This window comes from Xenopus tropicalis, chromosome 5 (genome assembly GCF_000004195.4).
Source record: "Xenopus tropicalis strain Nigerian chromosome 5, UCB_Xtro_10.0, whole genome shotgun sequence".
Lineage (NCBI taxonomy): Eukaryota > Metazoa > Chordata > Amphibia > Anura > Pipidae > Xenopus > Xenopus tropicalis.
This window is the reverse complement of record NC_030681.2, coordinates 46008461-46029543: the sequence shown is the minus strand read 5'-3', so window position 1 is coordinate 46029543 and position 21083 is coordinate 46008461. Positions and strand designations below refer to the sequence as shown.

The window sequence follows — 21083 nt, the reverse complement described above, 5'->3', positions numbered from 1 at the left end:
AACCATAGAGTTTGTCATTTTTTGTCCCAAAAGTAGTTTGCACATATTATGCAAAATTACATTTATACACAAGTTTTACTTGAAAGCATTATCATTAAGTATTTAACTGTTTAAGAATATTTAGTAATGCCATTAGAATAGTAGAATACAAACCATTGGAAGAATGGAGAAGGCTTAGCAAGGTATCCAGGAGGTATCTTATAATAGTGCGCAGCTGTTCAGTTGAAGAAGTGTGTATCAGTTCTTTAGAATCAGATTGCTCTTGCAGTGTTTTCCTGCTCATGCCCAGAGCTACTTTAAGTCGCTGCACTGCATGATGAGCCAAGTTCAACTGAAGCTGCAGCTGAATGCAGTCTTGATAAGCTGAAAAAACTCTACTGTCCTCTTCTACAGCCTTGTCTGGCTTTCTCAGAAAATACTGTGCATTGTTGGCACTATTAAGAGGTGGAAGGTCAATGCTCTGCAGCAAAGTTTCCAACCGATGACAGGCCAGGTTGTATCTAAGGAATTAACATAGGACAGTTGAAATTGTGCAGTATTAGAACATATTATACCATTAAGAAACCCCACAGCACAAATTACAACAGTTATTTGAATGTTTAATTAAAATAATGACCTGCACTGAATGTCCTCCTGCAAAGCTACCATCATGGTTAAATGTTGGTCAACATCTGGCTGATTTGCAGATTCACTTTCCCCTCTGAGTGGGTCATGCATTAGCTTTAGTTCACTCTCCCAAGGTAAGATGTATGTGTGGCCATAGTAAAAACCAAGTGGAATCTTGGCTCTTGCATTTGTACTGCCATAACGTCCAATCACTGTTATCTATGGGGGGAAAAACATAATACATGCACTTTTATTTCTCAAAACCAGGCCCTGATTTTTATTTTATTTTTGCAAACAACAGATCCCATAAAATATGAAGGGAAAACAATTGCAGCGTTGCCAGACTGAAATATTCAATTACTTCTGGTGGTAATGCTTTAAATTAAGATGGACATTTTAATTAATCAAACACAGTAATGTGCTTGTAATGTAAGCCAGTTAGTAACAGGAAAAAATACCTTCATGAACCTGCAGACAGGTGGTGGAATTAAGTCGTGCAATATAAGCGAATGGGTGCTGATGTCAGTTGCAACTACTAATCTCCTGCCATCTACCTCCTCCCCTAAACTCCAGATATCAATTGAGAGAGATGCCAGATCCCCACATGTGGGGATTAGGATATCAGTCAGCAGCACAGGCCTTCCAAAGTCCAGCGTCACAAACCTTCTGGCCCCTAAGAGAAACATTACACAAACAAATGGTGAATATTAGCTTCCAAATTATGTGCAATCCAACTTTTTCAAGTGGCAACTACAAAAAAAAAAAAAAAAAAAAAAAGCATGTTCTTCCAATAAATCCTACTCTATGGCACTCATGTGGATGCATTTTTAACTTTCTACTACTTGTCTAATATCGTGCCCAAGATTAACACAGACCCACTCACATGGAAAACTTGTAAAGCAGATAATATGATGGACAACTCAGATTTTTAAAAACATTTATAACAGGTAAAGATGTTGTATTTAAAAAAAGAATTTAGGTTTTATGTCTAATTTGAAAAGGACTTTTTTTTTTTTTTTTTTCAATATTGCTTTTTATATGTGGGCAACAGGTCCCCTTTAACAAAAACAGCTATAAGACCTTACCAGAATGCATTCTTTCTATAATTATGGACTGATGTGGCGGAGGCTGCAGGAAGTGAGAAGCATGTGAGATAGCTAGTGCAAGACCAGAGCCCAGCTGATTCTGAAAAAAATGAAATAAAAATAAATGGAAAACGGAAGGATAACCAAGGAGATTACAACAACTAAAATGCATACATATATTAATGCTTTAACACTGCACAAACGCAAACAAATATATTTTTCCATGGTGGTTTGCATGTGATTTCAGAACTACTTTGTTGGATGAGAGCAGGCCATTTGCAGTTTGTCTCAGAATATTGTTGTCTACATCAAATTAGAAGATCATTTAAAGGGATTAATTCATACTATGTATGGTGTACTTTTTATTTCTAATTTCACTACTTACATTGAAAATAATTCACTCTACCATATCAAGTTTGATTCTTGAACCAACAAAAGTTGCTAACAGAGTTTCTCCTTCTTGATGCTATTCTCATGTCTATTATTATGTGGTGAATGGAAGCACGTTTAGCAATACAAATGATTTCTGAGCTTATTTTGATCTCTACAATGTTTAAATCTTCTCCAGCCTTCAGGAAACCTGCTTTTAGGATAAGGGGGTATTGGTGTCAGAAATTATTGCCTCATTTTGTATTTAATGTATCTGGGTAGTGTACCTCTGTGAGATTGTTTCTCAGACAAAAAACAAAATGCCTGAAAGCACCTTCTCATGAATAAAGTGATTACAGTGGTATTTTGATTAAAAATTTGTGAAGATCTAATGCTAATGAAACATACAGCAGATTCCCTAGTGGTTGAGGAAACCCACAACCTCCTGTGGCTCCCAATTGCTTTAATGAGAAACAATTATAAATGTAGGGGTGAACTATATTTCCATCAGAAAATGCTTTGGTGAATGTTTTCTGGCTGAAAAGCACTCACACTTGTTTGTGACTTTCCAGCTGAAGCCAAGAGTCACTGGGAGTAAACAGGATGTGGGAATTAGCCCAATTCATATATTTTTCTAATAGGCACTCAATAACAGTGAGGAAAATAAACAGGACATACACATTTTTAGTATTACACACAGCAATCTGTGTAGAGAAACCTAAATGCATTTACCACTCTGGATTTGTTTGTATTTTTGTTATGTGATGCTAGTATAGCCGGAGGAGAATCGATGACTGTGCCTGGAAACAGCTGAGCCAGCTCTGCGTTGATGACTGCTGACACGGCCTCGTTGGGAGGGGTAAGAGGCGGAGTCATGAAGAGCGGCGTTGTTTTTGGAGTGGGAGGTATGACATCAGAAGGGTGGATGAAAAACCCTGGAGCTGCCACAGGGTTAGAAGGCACAGAGTTGTGGACTGGGCCTACAGCTGAGGCTGCGGCAGCTGCTGCTGCTGTGGTCTGGTGCAGCTTGGCTTCCAGTTTTGCCTTCTGAAAAGAGGAAATAATTAAATCACAAATTAAACAGTGGAGTCTCCCTACTATTAACACATTCATGCAAGAATGTAAATGCATATATCAGCTGTTAATTTGCATCCTTTTATACCACATTATAGACTGCAAAGATCACGCATATTCATACAATTAGTGAATAACTGCTATAGCAAAATGCTCATAATGTGAAACCACTAGAATTAATTAGATATTAGATTTTCACTGAAAAGCAACAAAATAATATGTGGAGGGGAGAGTTGCCACTTTTCAAATGCACCCAGACCCCCATGTTAATTTTAGTGAGTTTTAAGGTGGCCATACACAGGCTTGAGCTGCCAGTTGGCCCCTCTGCCTGGATCAGCTTGACTAACATCTGGCCAAAAATTGGCCAGATGTCAACCAGGTATGTTTAAATATTGCACTGGGGAGAGGACCACATCAGCTCTTTGATGTGGTTCTGGCATCGGAAGACTACATACCTTTGATGTCCCTTAGGGTCCTCAAAAAAGCAGATCTTTACATATATGACCAGCTTCTACATGGGTTTTACTTATTTTGGGTGGACAAAAGAAATTAAACTATAATTCTGAGCACCTTCACGGCTACAAAAAAGCAGAGTTTCCCTGCAGAAATTACTATTTCACTGCAGATATATTTTGAAATTCTGTTAAAAAAAATATATATTTTCATACAACAGAAAGGATGTGGAATTAAGTAGCAAGTGTATATGCTACACCTTTAAATAGGACTCAGTGCTAAAATATATTGTTAGCTAATGCCTTACAGTCACAAAAAATTTGACACATGCATAACTTTAAAGGAAACTGTTAGAAACATGCAGGCATACTGTAGTTGATGAGTTGATTATTAGTAAAGTTATTTACCAAGTAGGCTTAATTTTTTTTCTTATAGTTTTAAAAAATGGTCTGCTGCAAACTGGCTTGGACATATAATGTCTATAATGACAAACATAGAAATACTTTTATTTAAACTGCACAAGTGCTCAAAAGAGCAGGCAGCAACTGAGTGGGGAATCTGTTTTTACTTTAATTACAATGCATCGTTAGTAGATTAACGCAAGGATATCACATTACAAACTTATGACTGAAAGATACTCTTCTTTGTAAATTAGTTCTAATCCCAAAAATGAATTGATTTACAAAGTGTTTCTCTCAATACTTAAGTTTAAGTTATGTTTTTTATTTTCAAAGTGTTTCTCTCAATACTTAATTAAGTTAAATTTAAGTTATATCTTTATTTTCAGCAGTTTCTGAAGTATTTGCATTTGTAGACTGCTTTTGGCTCAACTGAGATGTCATAGGGGCTGATTTACTAAGACACGAATTCGAATTGGAAAAATTCCGATTGGAAAACGAACATTTTGCGACTTTTTCGTATTTTTTGCGATTTTTTCGGCGCCTTTACGTCCTTTCGGAAATTATCGCGAGTTTTTCGTTACCAAAACGATTTGCGCGAAAAAACGAGTTTTTCGTAGCCATTCCGAAAGTTGCGCAAAATCTGGCGATTTTTTCGTAGCGTTAAAACTTGCGCGAAAAGTTGCGCATTTTTCGTAGCGTTAAAACTTAAAAGGTGCAACGTTTCGCTTAAGTTTTAACGCTACGGAAAAATCGGAACTTTTTGCGCAAGTTTTAACACTACGAAAAATCGCCAGATTTTGCGCAACTTTCGGAATGGCTACAAAAAACTCGCGTTTTTTCGCACAAAACGAAAAAGTTGCGATAATTTTCCGAAAAAATCGCAAAATAGCGATCATTACGAAAAAAACGCAATCGTAAGCATTCGGCCCGTTCGTGGGTTAGTAAATGTGCCCCATAGTGTTAACTGAATAGTGCATAGAAAATGCACAGACATTTATACCCTGTATCACCCTAGGCCAGGGATCCCCAACCTTTTATAACCGTGAGCCACATTGAAATGGAAAAATGAGCACCTACTTTTAAGGCCACTGGGAGCAACATCCAAGGGGTTGGTGAGCAACATGTTGCTCACGAACCGCTGGTTGGGGATCATTGCCCTAGGCCTTCAAAAAGAATTTTTGAACTGAAAACCTGTTATTGGCAACCGGAAACTGCGGATATATCAGAAACCACTTAAAAAGAACATCAATGTAAACTGCAAAAATGCTCAGAATAAGTTTAAATCAATTCATTTTTTAAGGTTTAGATCCCCGTTAACACTAGAGAACAAAGATTTATTACAAAGCAATTGGGGAAAAGCACTTGAATAAAGTAACAGATGACAACTGGTTAGAGACATTAGAAGCACTGACTAAAGCAGCCATACAAGGGGCAATAAAAGTTGCTGACTCACAACTTCCAGACTGGGTCGGCAGCTTATCCTAAGATTTATTAGGGCTTCACTGACCAGTATCTGGATGGAAAATTGGCAAAATGTCTAGATGGATGCATTAATGTGAGCTTTGTCAGTCAGGTCTCTGTATGCCTGCTGTATAATCTGATTGTTGGCGCTGGGGCCTATGATCAGTCAGCCTAGTTTGACCCAGCAGTGCGAGTTGCCAAATCAGGCAGAGATCAGCTCATTTGGTGACCTTGTCAACCAAGCGGATATCAACATGTATGACCAGCTTAAGGTCTGATTCAAAGTCTGTAGTTGCTTGTCTCAAATTCTTTTATCAAGATTATATTATGCCTATGACTATACAGGGAGCTAAATTAAGTACTGAAGCTCCTGCATACCATCTGGAAAACACTGATTTCTTCACTTGATCACTTAATCTGGGATTGTTCTAAGTTTAATGCTTTGTAGAAAGAGATCTGTAAATTACTTTAAAAAACTACTAACCTACAAATTTCTTCGACTTACAAGGATGTAAGGATGTACCGAATCCAGGATTGTTTGGGATTCAGCTGAATGCTAGTTGGCAAGTACGTTGGTAATTTCCTTAGTTTTTAGTACTGATATAGTGATTATTATGTTGATTATTGTAAAACATGTGGATATTAGAAGTCACCTGCAGGGTCATTGTACTAATATCCTTATATCTTGAAAGTATATTATTTCTTACACTGTACACTTTGTTAAGCAAAGCACTGTTTCTAAGGATATATTTTACAGGTTATATATGCATTGTGTATAATACAGGAAATATTGTACCCCCTGTTGTAATATATAAGATCATCAGAAGTTATTGAGGCGTTCTATGACCATATATAGGCACAAGGGTGAAGACCTTATATTCTACAACAGGGATACATTATTTTTCCATCAGGGCAATATTTTAGTTGCCAAAAGGGACCTTTGCTGTCAGCATGGAGGGGTTCGAAGTGAACTTGAGGAAAAGTCCTCCCACCTGTTGCTGAAGCTTCAGAAGCTGCTGCTGTTTCTCTTGCAGTACCTGGAGCTGCTGTTCGGCTGAGGCCATTGCATGGGAAAGTGACTGCAATGCAACTTGTGCTGCTGAGCTAAGAGCTGTTGAGGCTTCTCCAACTGTTCCAGCAGAGAGGCCACCCACAGCTGGCGTCACACCAAACGTGCTTACTGACATGGAGTAGACAAAAAAAGATGCATAAGAAGTATTGTCAACACAAATGTTGTACATAAATTGCACCTTTACACATTATTTCTGAATGAAAAAAGCATATATACCAGTAAATGTGCTAGCATCATCCCTCTCTATTCTGGTACCATCGCTGGTGGAGACACATGTAAAGTGCAAAGGTTCAACTTCAAGCAACCCTGTAAGTGATGTGAAACTCCCCTCAGCTGCAGCACTGCTGTTTACTTTTCCACTGCCTGTGAGAAGCAGAAAACTGGTTAATAAAAAAATATGTAAACAAGTAAATAATTTCCAAGCAGGTGATCAAGTGATTTTTAGGAAATAATCGTAAAACAGGCAATGTATAGATACAGTCAGGGATTAGGAGGAACCATTACTTATTGTAGAAAAAATATTTTATTCAGCATCTTAAATTAAACTGTAGGTACTGTTTCTTTCTGACTGTGGCAAAATTCAAAAGTAATGTTTTTCACACGTTTGAATCCCTTTTTGATGTTAAAATATGTAAATTTGAACTTTTTTGACCACAGCACATCACCAACAAATGGCTCTCTTATTTTGCAAAAAAATATTACCCAAAACATTTAAATGACCAATACAATAATCTACAGAATGTATTTCCCAACTAGAGAAAATATGCACACTAGTCAGGAAAGAAGAAACTGAAGTCACCTTGCTATAATTACAGTATCATGGTTATTTTATATTAGTCAGTAAACAATATGGTAGTTTTGTGGCAGAACTGCCCTCATGGAATATTGTGTAAAAGAAATTGCAGTTTAACTTGCCCAAGGAAATGTTTTGAGACCTACGCAACATTGCTATAGACTTTGCTGGTAATGTTCTTTGGCGATGCTTTTGTTGAAAAAAATTTAGTCAAACACAAATGACAAAAATTTATAAATATTTAAACATGTCAGTCAGTGGGAGAAGAGCTTTTGCCACTAGGATGTAAACATATTTTCACTTTGAACTTATAAACTGGCTGTTTAGTGCAATTAAAGCAATATAGATGATCACTGCTACAAGCAGTGATACTTCATGTGTGTCATAGCCTATTTACTTCCAGGGAATGGGGCTTGTAATTCTATGTCCCTATGGAATTATGCACGAAATAGTAGTTGGTTGAACACAGAAAAAGAAATGTATTAAAAACATTTTGCTAAATGTTTACTTACCTAAAAGAACATCCGAGAGGTCGATTTCATCAGACTGAATACTGGCACTGCTATTGTATATATTTTTACATGATGAACCACTCACTTCCAAATCGAAGAGAACAGGATCAAATGGTGAACTATACAGTCCATACCTGCAAGATGAAAATGGCGAGTAGGCTAAGTGGCTGAAGAAAAGAATGCTACTTGAAAATTATTATTGTAATTACTATTTTATAATAATTGCATTTCAGTTAATATTAAATATGTGTCTAGTAGTTTAAGATAATGAAATTAAAAAGATAATAAGTCAGGGCAAAGATCTTTTGATTTAGGAAGGATCCGAGAAATTGCTATACTGCAAGGAAATTGACATAAATGTCGCACATGGTTACAAATATTTTTTAATACACTGCACTGAGTGAGAAGTTTTTACCTTGTTTGAAGTAATGCTTCCATTGGTGTGAGCCTGTCTTGCAGTTGTCTGGATGCAGCAGTGAGAAGAGATGCACAGGCTGTACTAGAGCCAGCCAAATCTTCATCTTTCACATAATTTAATAAAACAAAATACCAGTAGACTGAGCCTGAAATTAAGAGACACCAAGGTACATAATGTTATACAAAAAAATAGTTTGTTACTCAGCATATAACACAAAAGGCTGCCAAAAAAAATGATATATAGAGAGCTCCCTACCTCCAGTTGCAGCAGAAGGCAGGTAGGTTATATTATCCAGCAGAGCCTTTAGAAGGACAAAGCCAAAGCCTTGTTGACTAGGATCACACTTTCCATTGCTTAGGATAATCAAAAGGTATTAAGAAGAGTAATGGTTAGTAAATATATTTTAATATTATATTCAATTGTCTTTTGAGATAATTTTCATAATCAAAACTCAGTGAAAGCCTCCATAATTCTTGGTGCACATTATTTTGGATACCAAAAAATAAATATAGGCATAAAGACCATGGCTGTAGTCTTCGTATGTCTAAAATTAACTCCTAAACTCAATTTTAAGTTTATGTGTTGATATTGCCCAAAAAAGATCACCCTGGACCTGAAAAATTAAACTGTATTTTTGCAATGATAGCTAATAAAATTACACTAATATTGCTTCAATGATTACTGAACATTACTCAGTTGTAGAAATTAATCACAAACCTTATACAAAGAGCCAAGAATCGGGCACATTTATGGGCTATGCTTCTTCCAGCTTCAAAAAAACATGCACGTACAATTTCAGTCAAACAATTTCTTGTTTTAGAAAGCAAGCTTTCCTTTCCTTCACGCAAGCTGGAAAACACAAGTAGGTTAACTTTTTTAGCTACATATAGAATGATGAACATTATTCCTCAAATGCTGTAGTTGTTACAGAAACCATACTGGATTTTAGGCAAGTAAGTGACATGCACATGCTCAGTGTATGCTGGGCAGCTGAGAAGCTAAACCTAGGGTTCATCGCAAATCATCAAACAGCAAATGAAGTTTGTTTTTCATGTAAGCTAAGGCTAATTATAAATTATGATGCTAACTGCACCAGCATCTGAGTGGCTATGGAATGATAATCTAAATATGCCTTGTATTGTGACTTTAAGATTTGATGTATAAAGCATATTGTCAGGTAACTGACAGCAACACAGAGCATGTGCTGTGCATAAGCAGAAATAAAGATGGGGAACTACTGCTATAGGGTTATGGTTGCCTTGGGCTGGTACAGAAGGCATTTCTGCCTTACTTCTTTGTTGAGCTTTAGTTCTCTATTAAATTACTCCTATATCTATATATCTATCCATCTCTATCTAAATATCTATCTATCCATCTCTATCTAAATATCTATCTATCCATCTCTATCTAAATATCTATCTATCCATCTCTATCTAAATATCTATCTATCCATCTCTATCTAAATATCTATCCATCTCTATCTAAATATCTCTCTCTCTAAATATCTATATCTAGCTCTCTCTCTCTCTCTCTCTATATCTAGCTCTCTCTCTCTCTCTCTCTCTATATCTAGCTCTCTCTCTCTCTCTATATCTAGCTCTCTCTCTCTCTATATCTAGCTCTCTCTCTCTCTATATCTAGCTCTCTCTCTATCTATATCTATCCCTCTCTCTCTCTATCTATCTCTCTCTATATATATCTATATCTCTCTCTCTCTCTCTCTATCTATATCTATCTCTATCAAAAAATCAAAATACAGATGCACACCAGGTATTTTTACTAATAAAAAATTTAACTTTTAATCAGCTTCATTAAAACAGAAAGACGTTTCGGTCCCCATCTCAGACCATATATACGCACACACTATATCAATATGTAACAAACTAACCTGCCAGGGCCATTTAAATGTACTGCAGCCAGCCAACAAAGGATATCTAGCACCAGGCTCTGGGCATGCTCAGTGGCAAGGCTATCCTCTGTCTTTTTACAAAGGGTGTTGAGGAGCTTTTCATGAAAATCCGATAACTGCAGCATGGCACATCGCTGAAGTCTACCAAAAAAGAGCAAAGTAATGTTACTGACATTTTATCAGATTGTATAAAGACAAACCAAGGTTTAGATGTAGGACAAGCACTCAGGCACTCAAGTCATTGTATGAAAGCTTGGGTCTAGAATTACAATTTAAAAATCACATTTAAAACTAATATAAAGGGGTACTGATTTAATTTACCATATATACTCGAGTATAAGCTTTATTGAGGCTCCGACAGGAATAGATAGCGCCACTTGTCGCGCGCATCGCGTCACTCCTCCGGCCATCCGCCCCCCCCCCCGCCAGACTGTACCTGCTTACTGATCAGCAGCGCCCAGTAGTTCCTAGTAAATAGATAGCCGCACGGCGCTGCTGATCAGTAAGCAGGTACAGTCTGGCGGGGGGACGGACGACTGGAGGAGTGACGCGATGCGCGCACCCCTCCGTGGATGCATGGACGAGTGCCGCTATCTATTCCTGTCGGAGCCTCAATAAAGCATATGTAGGCAGCAGGGCAGGGGAATTTTTTTACGGTGCACATGACTGGAAAGCAGCAGGGTGCAAGTCTGGAGAGTGGCAGGTCATGAGTGGAGTGGGGGGGGGGGGGAGGACATCCTGCACCCAGGCTGCTCTGTGGCTAGTTACGTCACTGCTTGACAGTGTAAACTATTTTCCATTTGCTCCACATATCTATAAAAAAATAAATGTAACATGACACTTTTATGTTGATTTCTTTGCGTGCACCCCCGTGGATGCACGAACGAGTGCAGCTATCTATTCCTGTCGGAGCCTCAATGGGGGGGGGGGGTTTGGGGGGTGGATGCCGAACACTTGCTTTCAAATCAATATACTCAAGTATAAGCCGAGGGTGACTCTTTCAGCACATTTTTGGTGCTGAAAAACTCAGCTTATACTCGAGTATATACAGTAACACAATTTCCCAAACTGTAAAAAAAAAAAAAAAAAAAAGCATCATTAGGAAAGTAGGGCTATAAATCTTTTTGTAAAAAAATGACCCCTGCCAATACTTGCAGCCATGATCAGGAGAGAGAACTGCAAGAGTGAGTAATGATTAGTGAGATCCTTCCAGTCTATAGTACAAATAAACAGTAGTGCAAAGTATTGAAGTATCTTGTCTCCCCCAGTCCAGTGTGAATGACAAAACGAGCTCCCCAGTCCGAGGTACCTAAGCCATGTTGGAATGTGAAAAGCCCATTTTTATCTAGTGACACCTATCATTTTAATTAAAAGTGTCAGTATCTCTTTAAAGTTAAACCTTATAGTAGTTAGAAGTTAGACAGGTTCCATATAGGCATATCCCTAATGCCATCTAAAAAGGGCAGGAGCTTTTATTTTTATTAGTTAGACATCAAAAAACGTTTAGTGCTTTTCCAGTGCTAAGATGTGCCTTTCCCATTAGGGAATGGCCATTTGAAGATGAATATTGTTTTTTAAGGATTTAATACCATTGTTTAATTGAGTTTACATGGTCTCAAAACAACATACAAAACTTAACATTTGTAAAACTTTGTACATTTTCTATTTCTCTGTCAAATTTCAAAGGATAATACAAATTCCTTTTCATAAAATTTAAAAAAATATTTTCATACCACAAAAAAATGAAGTGACAAAAAATGAACATCTTTTTCTTTTCTTTATCAGAATATAATAAATGACACTGTTCTTGTCACAGAAATGGCAAAAAAAAAGACAAACGCACAATAAAGCAAACTGCATTCCTCCAATGCAAATAGGCTTATACAAAAAGTAAGAGGCTGAGCAATCCCATGCCCCCCAATTGACACTGTCATTGAAAATTAATGATCACCAGGCAATGGAATACAAAAAATAATATGCTTTACAAACCTCTCTTTTGGAATACATGTTTTTTTAAAGCGACGTATTGTGACAGAGACTTCTTGAAGCAAGTCACAACCTCTGAGATTATTAGCTTTCCTTGTGGAATTCTTGGTGTCCAATTTAGCAGAGGATTTATCCTTAAATAAATAACAAAAATATAAGGCAAGTTGATCATTTCCAAATGCTATATTGTTTCTTATGCCTTCTATCATACCTTGCCAGGAACAACCTTAGCGAGAAGTGTTGCTAGAGAATGTCCTTTTACACTCTGTGGTTTATGGGTAGGAATCCTTACAACAGGCCTTGCAGCACCATTGGATGAATCCTCCGTGCCCCTGTCATTAACAGCCTTGACATGAATTAGAAAGGAACGATATTTTCCACCAGCCATGCCTTGAACAAAAATTTAAGTGGACAAATGTATTACATTTAAGGTTCATCAATTAGTCTAAAATGACAGGATTCATTTAAATAAGATGTACAGACAAATTACAATTGCCTAGTTAGGCAACATACTAAATTGTCAGCTGGTGAGGAGGTGGAGTCCAGCCCTGGTCCCTTAGGAATTACTGTCATGCTGCCACTAAAATACAAAGCTGCAAGTCCTAAGGCAAGTGCCACACAGGGCTGATCACAAGTCTGCGTATAAAATCAGGTCAATAGTCAGCCGATCTGCAGGCTCTCTCTAATTTGTGTGCCTACATTCACAAGCACTGGGTCAGGAAGGAACAGGAAGTGGACTTTGACTCAAAAATTCATACTGTGTATCTACCCATGCTGATGCAGTGCTTGTGAGTGCAGGCACAAAAATAAGTTAAGCCCTGCGATACAGCTGACTCCCCAGAGCTCTACATCGTGTGGCAGGTTAAAAGAAACTGCCAAGTAGGAGGTCCTGGTGCGTAGGTTTATGGGCCTGGGCTCCACAAGAAAAATGTTACCAGGTGCCCCTTTAGCACAAAATCATGGGTCACCCGCAACGCACTCAAAATCAAGGCACGCCTCCATGTGGGTCCCACTGTGTAGAGGAAGCAGACACAGACCAGAAATATCTACCATACTTATTGTAATGTGGCAAATTACCAAGGTTTCAAAGTTTCCATTTAAAATTAAGCAGTTTGTATGCATGAATAGATTTTTAGTATATAAAAGCACACTTTATAAAATATTACACAATATCTCAAATGTTACAAGTATGTGTCTTTTAGCATGCAGTTTACCTTTTACAAGCTTTGGACTGGTTAAAGTCAACATTCCAGCATGCCCAGAAAGGTCAAGACCACTCGCTAGCCAAACTGGACCACACAAAATATCCTCTTTATGTTCTTCCAGAAATGGACATAGCCAAGGTGCTAAAAATGAAAAAAAAAAAAAAAAAAAACAAATTCAATGATGCAACTTAAACTACATGGTCTTGATTATACAAAACAATTTATTTTCAGTTTGTTTCTGTATATAACCATTTACATTAGGCAGTAACCTTCTTTCAGCAATGCATTCCAATAATACAAGAGGATTCTTGCATTTAACTGTGTAAAATCTACAGAGCTTGGTGGTGTACACAAACAGCAATTAACAATTAAAAGCATTCACTACACACTAAAAATTAGAAGCTATGTAGACTTTTTAATATAAAATTATTTTTAAAACAGACATAGATTAGGGCCAAAGTTTTTCAGATACCATCAGATTTTATCTTGTCAGACGCACCATGCAGCGTTTCCTTCCAGCAGGCATTTTGTGTGGGATGGTAAATCTTCCATGTAGTTTTCACATCAGATTTTTCTGTCAGTCCCATTATATTTTGACCCTTGCAACTACAAACTTGTATGATTTTTTGAACATCATTCTACAATATCTCCCATGTAGTAAAAGGAGAAGGTAAAAATCACTGGGGGGGTGTCAAATGATAGGCACCCCCCAGTGATTGTAATCACTTACCTTATACCCCAGGCTGGTGATCATGTTAGGAGAAAACTGCACCAGCCCAGGGTAGCTGTAAGCCACAGATCCTTTTCCTTCTCCTTTTCCCAGGGCCCACACATGAGCAGTAGTGAAAAAGCAGGCTTTTTTGTTAAAAGTTTGGCTTCTCACTCTACTGCACACTGGCTGGCAGCTACCCCAGGATGGTGCTGTTTTCTCCTAACAGGAACACCAGCCCAGGATAAAAGATAAGCGACTACAATTACTAAGGGGTGCCTAACATATGGTTCCTTTGTGACCTGTGCTCTAAAAAACTTCCACCCTTTACTGCTGAGCTGCAAGATTGAGTGATATCACCCATCCCACAGCAGTGGATCAGCAGAACAATGAGAAGGTAGCAAGATAGCAGCTCCCAGTAGATATCCGAATAGCATCCAATAGTAAGAAGTCTGGCTTGGGACTACTCCAGTTACATGGGAGTTGAAGAAACAATAGGTTATCCAAAAGCAGTTCTAATTTGTAGTGCTGGCTCTTTTTGAAAGCTCAGACTAAGACACAATGCACTGAGATGGCTGCCTACACACCAATATTACAACTAAAAAAAATACATTTGTTGGTTCAAGAACAAAATTTTAAATCGTAGAGTAAATTATTTGCTATGTAAACAGGGTTATTTAGAAATAAAAAGTATACCACAAAAATCATGATAGTCATGATAGTATCCCTTTTCCCTAAACTTCATGCTTTTCAAATATGCCTTTCAATCTAAAAACATGTCCTTTGTTTGGAATGGGTGAATTCCTACAATCAGATCAACACTGCAAAGTGACTTAGGTTTACCAAAGTATGGATCATCCAGATATATTTAGACACCCCTGCACTAACTGCTGATGCCCAAACCCAGATTGGTAACTGCCTCCTGGCTATCTCCTCCTGGATGAACCGACGCCAGCTCAAACTTAACCTAGCTAAAACAGAGCTCATGGTCTTCCCGCCCAAACCTGGCCCTCCTCCTCCTTTCACCATTACTATTGATGGCATGACCATCAACCCTGTAAATTCTGCACGCTGCCTTGGGGTTATCTTTGACCAGTCCCTCTCCTTCTCTAACCATATTAATAACACTGCCAAAACCTGCCGCTTTTTCCTCCGTAATATTGCCAAGATACGCCCCTTTCTTTCACAAGCAACAGCTAAAACACTAATCTATGCCCTTATCCTTTCCCGCTTAGATTACTGCAATCTCCTACTAACCGGCCTCCCAGACTCCCACCTCTCTCCCCTGCAATCAATCTTAAACTCTGCTGCCAGGATCCTCCTGCTCTCTCCTAAGAGGGATCCAGCTCAGCCTCAATTAAGCTCACTAGCATGGCTGCCTGTCAAGCAAAGGATAGCTTACAAAATCCTTCTGCTGACATTCAAAGCCCTTCACTCCTCTGCTCCTCACTACATTTCTTCACTGGTCTCCCTACATGTTCCTGGTCGTCTCCTCCGCTCCTCTCAGAGCCTCCGTCTCTTTACACCATCCACACCTACTGCGCTCTCTCGTCTTAAACCTTTCTATCTCGCTGCTCCTTACCTCTGGAACTCTATCCCTGAATCCCTCCGTAGGGAAAACTCACCCACTCTCTTTAAGAAAAAACTCACCTGTTACCTTCTGGAGCACTAAGACATTATCTTGCCCAGTCCTGCGCTTAAGGGCAAATGCCCATACCTGATGCACTCTTACCTTCCAGTTTGTGCCTGTATGTTACCCAACCACTCAGACTGTAAGCTCTACGGGGCAGGGACCTCCTTCCTACTGTGTCTCATACCACATGGCACTTATATATATATATACATATATGTATTTATTGTATTTATTTATTATATCACTTGTCCTCCCTGTGTGTAATTTTGTATTCTGTAAGACTGTACAGCGCTGCGTACCCTTGTGGCGCTTTATAAATAAAGTTATACATACATACATACATACATACATGGATATACTACTTAAATAAACAGTAACACCAAAAAATGAAAGTGTTTTAAAGTAATTAAAATATAAAGTATTGTTGTCCTGCACTGGTAAAATTGGTTTGTTTGCTACGGAAACTGTAATATAATTAATATAAATAAGCTGCTGTGTAGCCATGGGGGCAGCCATTTAAGCTGGAAAAAAAGAGAAAAGGCACAGGTTACATAGCAGATTACAGATAAAACTTCTTTATATTCTACAGATTGTATCTGTTATCTGCTAAAGTAACCTGAGCCTTTTCTCCTTTGAATGGCTGCCTCTGTGGCTAAACAGCAGCTTTGTTTATATAAACCAGTGCTGTCCAAATGGCGGCCCGCGGGCCGCATCCCCTCTCTGTGTGGCCCCCCACCTGTCTGACTGCTTTGATGGTTTACCCTTGTATAAGATTTAAATGGTATCAGTACTGAGATTAACTGCCCCCCCTGCATGGTTCTCACCTCAGATTCAGGCTGTAATGCCTCTGTATTGTTTAAACATGTAATCCCCTGTGGTGTTCACACCTTTTAATCTATGCATTGTTTACCCCCTGCAGTGTTCACACCTCAGGCTGAGGCTGTAATCACCCACATTGTTCAACTGTTCACACCTCAGGCCTGTGTGTAGGCAGCATAGGGTAGGCAGAGTATGGCACTTAGGCAGCATGGGGCAGGGAGGGTATGGCACAAACAGGCAGCATAGGACAGGGAGGGTATTGAACACACAGGCAGGGTAGGGCAGAGTATGGCACACACAGGCAGGGTAGGGCAGGCAGAGTATGGCACACACAGGAAGGGTAGGGCAGAGCATGGCACACACAGGCAGCATATGGCAGACCCCTGCCAGGTTCCCCTCCCACAGGCAGCATAGGGCAGGCAGAGTATGGTACACACAGGTAGCGTAGGGCAGGCAGAGTGCTACCCTATGCTGCCTGTGGGAGGTGAACCTGGCAGGGGTTTGTTCTGGGAGTTTGTTAGCAGTTGGAAATAGCCAGTAAATGGTCCCTAATGTGTGTAATTATGTACTGGGGGCTGCTGTGCTATCCACAGGGGAAGAGTCATATGGATTTTAGGGTGTGTCTTAATATGACATAATATAATTCTTTCACATATGAATGATGGTTGATATCCCTGCAGTGAGGACCAAGCATTTGGGTTTTTGCTGCACTACCACCATTGTGATAAAATGTGTGTGGTTTGAAGTGGGTGTGGTTTAAAAGGGGGGAGTGGCTTCCATTAGCGGCCCTCCACCATGTATGCGCGAGAAATTCCGGCCCTCGGCACCGCAGAAGTTGGACAGCACTGATATAAACTATAGTAGTCTTTCAGAGACAAACACACCAGTTCTATCAGTGAAGCTCAACAATAGATTATAATTACTTTTATACACTTTCATTTTTGGTTCCTTTAACTCAGAGCCACAGTCAAATGTAAAAAGAGCAACACAAGCATCATAAAAGTTCATGGAGGTGCCAAATAAGGGCTAAGACTGGCTATTAGGAAGCCTTTATGCACACTATCTGCGTACAGGAGGCTTTATTTGGTAGTAAATCTTGTTTTTATTCAACAAAACTTGCCACCAGCCAGTCAGGAATTCAAAAATAACTACCTGCTTTGGGGTAACTGAGAGCAACATCCAAGGGGTTGGTAAGTAACATGTCGCTCACGAGCCACTGGTTGGGGATCACTGCTATAACTCCACCATTACACAGATCTACTAATTCTAAGAATTAGAAAACATATTTACTGAACTATATACAACAGACTCCCTTTCTTTGGACTCCAAAAGGAAACCACTGCATTTAGTAAGCCCAGGTCAAAGCCATTCTATAGCAATATAGGATACAATATGAAACAAATAAGGTTTTGACCCATCACAAACCAGCAGCACCTCTACACCTTATACATGTACACATTTTAATATACTATATTTATTAACTTTATAGTCAACACTTACACTGAGAATCTTCTACTTCCATATTCTGCATGTCTTCACTTAAGTCAACAGGGCCCTGTTTTCCATTTTTTTGAATATCAACATTAAAGGCTGGTGAAAGGGGAAATGAAACTGGTCTATCTACAGGTGTCTCTAGAAATAAGAAACAAATAAACACTCATCACTTTAATGTTATCAAAGGTCTCCTTACACAAATTATACATATATGCAGATATGACATTCCAAATAAAAGGAATGTATATGTCAGAAGCAGTCTTACTTTATATAAGAAAGCATTTCATGTTTAATTTGTAGAGAACAAAGAATAGCATTTGAACCCTACTTATCTCTACTCCACTAAGGCTGATGGCCCACGGGGAGATTAGTCATCTCAGGTACCCTGGGCTGAAGGCCCATGGGGCGACCCATGTCCCTGAAATATTTTTCCACCGGTAAAAATGACAAGATATGCGTATGCCTTTCTCCATTTCATTGCTGGCTGAAAGGCAATTAGTCGTCCTGTGGGCCATCAGCCTAAAACCTCTGTAATCCAAGCTTATCTCTCATAATGTAGATGTGGGTAAACCCCAATTAGACTTTAAAGTAACAGTAACACCAAAAAATGGAAGTTTTATTTATAGTAATTAAAATATAATGTACTGTTGCCCTGCACTGGTAAAAGTTGTGTGTTTGCTACAGTAACACTACTATAGTTTATATAAATAAGCTGCTGTGTAGCCATGGGGGCAGCCATTCATGTTGGAAAAAAGGAGAAAAGGCACAGGTTACATAGCAGATAACGGATAACTTCTCTAGAATACAATAGTTTTTATCTGTTATCTCCTATGTTCCTGTGCCTTTTTTCCTTTGAATGGCTGCCCCCGTGGCTAAACAGCAGCTTTGTTTATATAAATTTCTGAGGCAAACACACCAGTTGTACCAGTGCAGGGCAGCAGTATATTTTATTCTTATTACTTGTATACACTTGTATACATTTTTTAGTGTTACTGTTTCTTTAAATGGCAGACCCCATGGCACAGACTACATACATATAAACTAAATCTTTTTTGGGGTTACTAGTCCTTTAAGGCTGGGGGTGGTGTAGAGTGGTGGGTTTGCATAATACATCTTACTACAGGGAATTTAAATACCACTCTCAAATCCTGTTTAATTCTACAGCAGACCCTAAATTCTATAGTAGAGCAAGTATTCAAGTGATACCAGAGCTATGACATTGACATTATCAGAATGTCAAGAGAACATATATGCAAAGTGAATTCTGGAAAGGAAGCCTTGGCGTACAAATGAAAAGCATATTTCCTCAACCAAAATCCTTTACTAGAGAACCTATATAAAAACACAACTTTTGTCATGTAATGATGTTACAATTTATGTGCAGTAGTACAGAACTTTCTCTCAAGCACAGGGATGCTATGACAATAAGTGCTTCACTTACCATTAACTTTTGCTAATCCGGGAGACTTGTTTTTGAGTAAAGTCACTTGGATTTGTGGAATGTTTTTAATGTTAGAATTCAATAAGAACTTAAAGTCCACGTGTCCCACCATGCAGGCCTTAAGTAGCACCAATTCAAAAACATGTTCATCCCAGCTAGTGCTAAGGAAGAGAAAACATTTTAATATAAAATATCTAATTTTTTAAAAAACAAAAAGCAAACAATCTAACAAAAAGTTTAACATTTTTAAGTATTTTGATCTTCAAGAGGTTTGCATTTGATTAAAGGTCAATCATGCAAAGACCCACCTGTAAATACAGTTACCAGCAAAAAACCAAAAGGTTTAGAGCAAATGTAGAATTATATTATTAACTTCAAATATTAATTTAGTACACACATTTGTGGCAATAAAAAAATAAGCAAAAACAAAACTCTTTTTTAAAAAGGGTTATAAAACCTACAATTCTCTAGTTATGACTTTCTCAAGCAGTGGTGTTTTAACCCCTGGGTACATATGGCAACCAATAAATAATAGATCTTGGTTACCATTTAGCTTTTGTCAAAACATAATAATATTTGTAAGAGGAAAGGGGTTCAGAGCAAAGAGGTTGATAAACTATGCTCTAGTTCTGTTCCACAAAATAGAGACTTGCCGAATAGGTATACGCTTTACATTACTGGTAAATACAAAAAAATATTATCATACCTGTCATTCTGCAATTTCCAGGTACGGGTGTGCTGTGCAGCATCACCATGGTGCTGCTGGTGTAAGTGCTGTGGATGCCTCCTTTGCTGTTGCTCTTGTTGCACTTCAACCCAGCATGGAGGGACAGTAGCAGAAAACCTTGGTATAAGAGTCTCAAAACGGGTAAGCTCAACCAAGCACGTCAACATTTCTAAAGAGAAAGGCTGATCAACCAAAAGATCAACACCTTGGGGGAAAAAAAGGGAAATAAAGAGAGTAATGTGCATGTATATAACAAGACATAACTGTGTAGAGGCTCAATTTGGCTAGAAGTTTCCAGTGGGAGAAGCATAATTATGAAAGTTGCCTTTTAGGATGCTTCCCGCTCTCTCCCACCTAAAATCCTAGGTCTTGAATGTAAACTAGCAATGTGCGCTCTTGCAGTAACTTGTTTAAAACACAGGAGAAAAGAAGAGGGTAGACAATGCAGTTTGGGAAATGCATTAGGTCCCCTAGGACTGCTGCTTTGGAAGCAGAGAGCAGTCACAATTTATATATATATTATATATATCTATCTATCTAAGTGGTAGATGACATTTAATGTGGATATGTAAGGTCATGTAGCTGGGAAGTAAAAATATGCAAGCCACTTATACCCTTAATGGGACTGCACTAGGCAAATCCATAATGGAGAAGGACCTTGGAGTCCTTGAAGATAATAAACTTGGCTGTAGCAAGCAACGCCAGGCAGCAGCTGCAAGGGCAAACAAGGTTTTGAGCTGTATTAAAAGGGGTATAGATTCAAGGGAGGAGGGTGTTATTCTTCCCCTTTACAGAACGCTGGTAAGGCCCCATCTAGAATATGCTGTTCAGTTTTGGTCTCCAGTGCTCAAACGGGACATTACTGAATTAGAGAGGGTCCAGAGAAGGGCAACTAAGCTGGTAAAGGATATGGAAA

At 38.6% G+C, this 21083-nt stretch overlaps 1 protein-coding gene across 6 annotated transcripts in view; it reads right to left on the bottom strand.

Annotated features, from left to right (window-relative positions):
- birc6 (baculoviral IAP repeat containing 6) overlaps positions 1–21083 on the bottom strand; it is a 139256-nt gene that overhangs the window by 93115 nt on the left and 25058 nt on the right. For 3 of the 6 annotated variants that reach the window (XM_031902932.1, XM_012963792.3, XM_031902934.1), the window contains exons 12-29: positions 20147–20372; positions 19441–19601; positions 18006–18137; positions 13354–13485; positions 12351–12529; positions 12143–12273; positions 10133–10294; positions 8962–9093; positions 8500–8597; positions 8242–8389; positions 7827–7960; positions 6738–6884; positions 6442–6629; positions 2793–3107; positions 1692–1791; positions 1065–1279; positions 617–825; positions 154–500 (exon numbers count right to left, since the gene is read on the bottom strand). In XM_031902932.1, the coding sequence (XP_031758792.1) occupies positions 154–500; positions 617–825; positions 1065–1279; positions 1692–1791; positions 2793–3107; positions 6442–6629; positions 6738–6884; positions 7827–7960; positions 8242–8389; positions 8500–8597; positions 8962–9093; positions 10133–10294; positions 12143–12273; positions 12351–12529; positions 13354–13485; positions 18006–18137; positions 19441–19601; positions 20147–20372 (3156 nt within the window). The remainder of the gene's footprint in view (positions 1–153; positions 501–616; positions 826–1064; positions 1280–1691; positions 1792–2792; positions 3108–6441; positions 6630–6737; positions 6885–7826; positions 7961–8241; positions 8390–8499; positions 8598–8961; positions 9094–10132; positions 10295–12142; positions 12274–12350; positions 12530–13353; positions 13486–18005; positions 18138–19440; positions 19602–20146; positions 20373–21083) is intronic. The other 3 variants (XM_031902933.1, XM_031902935.1, XM_031902936.1) reach the window with 3 other exon arrangements.